This window comes from Nansenia antarctica (assembly GCF_963989245.1).
Source record: "Nansenia antarctica genome assembly, chromosome: 11".
In the NCBI taxonomy this organism is placed as follows: domain Eukaryota; kingdom Metazoa; phylum Chordata; class Actinopteri; order Argentiniformes; family Microstomatidae; genus Nansenia; species Nansenia antarctica.
In genome coordinates, this window is record NC_137681.1 from 6748763 (window position 1) to 6753212 (window position 4450).

The following is a 4450-nucleotide window of genomic DNA, read 5'->3' on the forward strand; positions in this document are numbered from 1 at the left end:
ACAGTCATTGACTCTCCCTGAATTAGCTGGGTACCTAAATGACATCAGCAGTCCCTGGGCAGGTAACAGGACAGTCCCTGGGCAGGTAACAGGACAGTCCCTGGGCAGGTAACAGGACAGAAATATCAAACAGAACTACAGCTAAACAACTAAGCATTCTTCTTCCTCCCCCTTACATTGTGACAGTGAGTACACTAACGTACACACCATGGAAACAGCAGAGGTTGTGGCAGCCAACCTGAAAAGCAGCAGAAATGTCACTATTGAGATCACCAACCTCACCAGCAACTACTGCTTAGTCAACCCAAAGTAAGTGCAGCCTCACAAATGAATGAATGAATGAATGGTCTTTATTGTCATTAGTACAGGTACCATACAACGACATTTAGTAGGGGGGGCTCCCCTGGTGCTTGGAAAAAGACTAAAAACAAGAGGGCCAAGGGTAAAATAAAAAAGGGAAAAGAGCTGGTTTACATAAATAAAGGCTATGTACACTATCTACTATACTATACTACTATACTATACAATAAAACACTGTGCTGTACTCTATGCTATGCTATAAATATCCTAACTTTTCCTATATCTGAACCTTATGTACACAAGGGTTGTCCTATTGCACATAGTATTGTTGCACATTCATTTAAAGTGTCGCAGTTAGCAGGTTTGAAATGCTATACACATGTAAATGCTGCCAAATGCTGCCAAATGCTGTCGCACTACATAATTTTCTAAGCTTTACACTGGTAAAGTGGAATGTCACTTACAGTTTTGGAGACACACAAACAAGCATAAGGCTCTGTAACACTCACTGACATGAAAATGTTGATATTTGTCTGGCAAATTTGCGGCCACCATAATGAAATTGAATATTGTTAATTATTTCTCATTCCATATGAAATCCAAGAGATGCAGAGATTAAAATATTTATTTTAAATTGACTGTACTGTTACTGTACCAGTACATACATCACAAAATATAAAATTAAAATCTTATCAAGCTCTCCAAACTAACTGAAATTCCAATACTAGCTTGCTATGCTTGTATCCAGACAGCTTGTTGATATTTTCATCATGGCTATGATGAACTCAATTATAGGGTGGGTAGCAAGTCATAGAATGTGTAGTAATGCATAGAATATGAAATAAGAGTTTTCCAGGTTTGGTCCTGACCTTGGCTGTAGCTCAGACCATTTTTAGTTACATATTTTGCTTACTTAGATACTGAGTAGTAATATTTTGGGCCAAATAGGGAGCCATCCATTCTGAAAATATGTCCAAAATACTCCAGGCGGACTAATAATATAACAGAACCCCCCTCTGTATTAAGTACAAACTAGGTCAGGGGTCAGGGCTAAACCATCTAATCATTTTTAAGAAGTGGAAAATCCCTTTAAAACGATGTGAATTGAACTCCATTCAGGTTGGAGTTTTTTCAACATATTAGCCTTTACTTTACAAAATGTTCTAAAAGCAACTCTAACTATAGAACAATTAATCAGGGTCCGTTTTCTGCTACCTTCACTTTAAATCAGTGTCTTGCATGCTGTGCTGTGTATACAAGACTAATAACACTTTTGTCATTAGGCAAAGAAAACATAAGGTTTATGTCTGCCCCCTGCTGGATTGGCACTGTATTACGTCGCAATGTCTGACCTGAGGGATAGCTTGACAACGCAAGCCTATGGAACATTCCATTTTAAATGAATGGATTTCCGGTGGATCGCAAATCGATTATTCAAGAACACAGACCCTGTGTGATGCAGGCATATGATGTGTAACAGTGTCAGCTCATACTGTAAATAAACATTTAAATCACAATTGCATGATGCAATGATGCGGCTGTGGCGCAGGAGGTAGAGCCGCCGTCTAATGATCGCAAGGTTGGCAGATCGGCGGTTCGAGTCCCGGCTGGTCACATGTCGAAGTGTCCTTGGGCAAAACACTGAACCCCAAATTGCTCCCAGTGAGTGGGCCGGAGCCTTGCATGGTAGCTTGCCGCCATTGGTGTGTGAATGTGTGTGTGTGAATGGGTGAATGGGTTAAACTCGTTTGCAAACTATGCAGTAAAAATGTGGAACGCCCTTCCTATAATCTTAAAGGAGTGCAAAACACTGCCCACCTTCAAAACCACTCTCAAAAAACATTTACAGGAGGCTGCAATCCGTAACTGGACCCTCTAAATCAAAAATCAGATTAAAAGACCCGAACTACCCACTGTACATACTTTGTGTTTTGTCCCCCGCCCCCACCTGTGGTGTATGTCCCCACCTGTCCTACCCGCTGTACATACCTGATGTTTTGTTGTATTGTATATCTAGTATTGATGGATGTATTTTTATCTTGGAGATAGTAATAGTTATTTGTCTGTATTATCTTGTAGATAGTACTAGTTTTTTTTTCTTTTCCTGTCTGTCTTACATGTAACGATGAATTGAAAATCAAGGACCCCAATTGAAATAAGCCAGTGGCTTTCTTGGGTTTTTATCCTTTTAGTTGACCTTGTATGTAATATGTACTTTCATGTACCTACTTCTGCAAATCTTCTAATAAAGTTTTCAATCAATCAATCAATCAAAAAAAATGAGAGGCCATTGTAAAGCACTTTGGATAAAGGCGCTATATAAGTGCAGTCCATGATGCTTTACTCAAGGTAAAATAATGCTGTTCTTGACACAAAGTCGTTCATTCAAAACCGAACTGTCTGTCTGTGTGCTCCAAAAGGATTTTCCTGGAGAGCGGCAACATCCTCAACCCACCCCAGCCCACGGTGAGACCTCTGAAGACCGAGGTATGCGCCTTCAGCAAGACCAGCGCCAAAGCCACAGGCAGTGTGGGGGTCATGACCTACGACCTACTGGAGAAGACACAGAAGGACTACATTGAGACAGTCGCTCTCATGTTCGCTGTTCCCTACGACTACAACATGTACAAGAACTGGTTCGCTGTGGGGATCTGCAATAAGGGCAAAGAGTGTGACGAGGCTCTGTACAAAGACATGTACTACAACAAGGAGCAGACAGGCTTCGTCAGAGAGCAGGCCAATGGCTCTGGTATCACCTATGAGGGTAGTTACTTGGACATCAAGGCCACCATGTCACCTATGGGCAGAGCCATCATGAAGGTGGAGGTGTGGGACAAGCTCTTCACGCCCGCACTCAATCAGCATTACTAAGCTGTTAGTGTTATAGCGATAGCGATAGCTTTCACTTACACTGATTACAACAGATCCTACTGCTACTGCTGTGTACAAGAGAATCCTTCCAATGTGTCTTCTGTTGGGGATTTGTATTAAAATAACTAGAAGTGATAAATCATGTACTGTGTGCTCATTTAAATAATATGTGACTGAGGTCAGTTGAGAAAAAATGGGAAGGTCTCGCAAAGCCAAAAGAGAGGTTCTGCTTTTGAGTGACATGGGGGGAAGGGGCTCCTGACTGGAAGAAAGTGTTGTGGTTCAAACCGCCTGTAGATTGCTTATTTTTACCTATGTGCTAACAACCATTTTGTACCTGCTGTTATGATGTTCTATTTTCCTGTACTGATTTTATACTTTCATAACTAATGATTAATGATAAGTCTATTCTTCTATACTGTATTTTAACTTGTTAATCGAATCCCAAGTCATGGGACTCTGTGGGCCTGGCACCAGTGATGTTTACACAAGCTATCCTGATAAGGACATAGGCCATAGGGCCTACTGACCTAGTCATGAGGGAATGTGTTTGAAGATCAATTAACTGGCCAATTAGTGCTTTAGAACGCACGTAGAATACAACCAAAATAACTGTATCAAAATGTCTGTACATCGTAAAAACATAACTGTGTGCATATGCTTACTGGTTTCTTAAAAAACATAACAGAATGTGTGTGTGTCTAACGTCGCGCAAGACTAGGCTGCTCACATAGGTGGATACCGTTGCCGACAGAGTGTCCGAACACTCTCACCATGACAAACGACCGGGGGGTCAGAAGAAGAAGATAACACACAGCACACTCACACGGACACCGAAAGAAGTCGAAGGCCACATACCGATATAGAATAGACGCTTACCATAAAACCTACCAGAGGGACAGCCCATCCCTAAATGTTAAGGAAAATGTATAAAGACTATGTACCAAGGCGAAACTGGGCTCTTGTCTGGTGAAGCTTCTGCAGTTAACCTGTTGACGACTAGCTGATACTGGCCTGCGGAGGTGAAGCTAGATAGGACCCCTTTCCATGGAATGAAATACAATTGCTTGCTGATCGAATAATATATAATATATATATATATATATATGTACTCGAATAAATATTATCTTAAAGAACAGTTCAGTAGTGGTGCCTAATATTTGATTGGATCATTTTATCTTAGAAGTTATATCAAGGACGTCTCGTTGAGATTAAACGAACTCGCTTGTAAGTAAAGACTCAATTAACCAGGGTTCGGTCTTGGGGCCAACTCTCTTCA

The 4450-nt window shown here is 41.1% G+C and overlaps 1 protein-coding gene across 1 annotated transcript; it reads left to right on the forward strand.

Annotated features, from left to right (window-relative positions):
• Positions 1 to 208: 208 nt before the first annotated feature.
• Positions 209 to 3171, forward strand: LOC308167513 (DELTA-stichotoxin-Hcr4a-like; the record flags this gene model as incomplete). Its single annotated transcript, XM_080541930.1, has 2 exons — positions 209 to 309; positions 2721 to 3171. 2 exons carry the CDS (start codon positions 209 to 211, stop codon positions 3169 to 3171), a joined length of 552 nt encoding a protein of 183 aa, XP_080398056.1.
• Positions 3172 to 4450: the final 1279 nt, after the last annotated feature.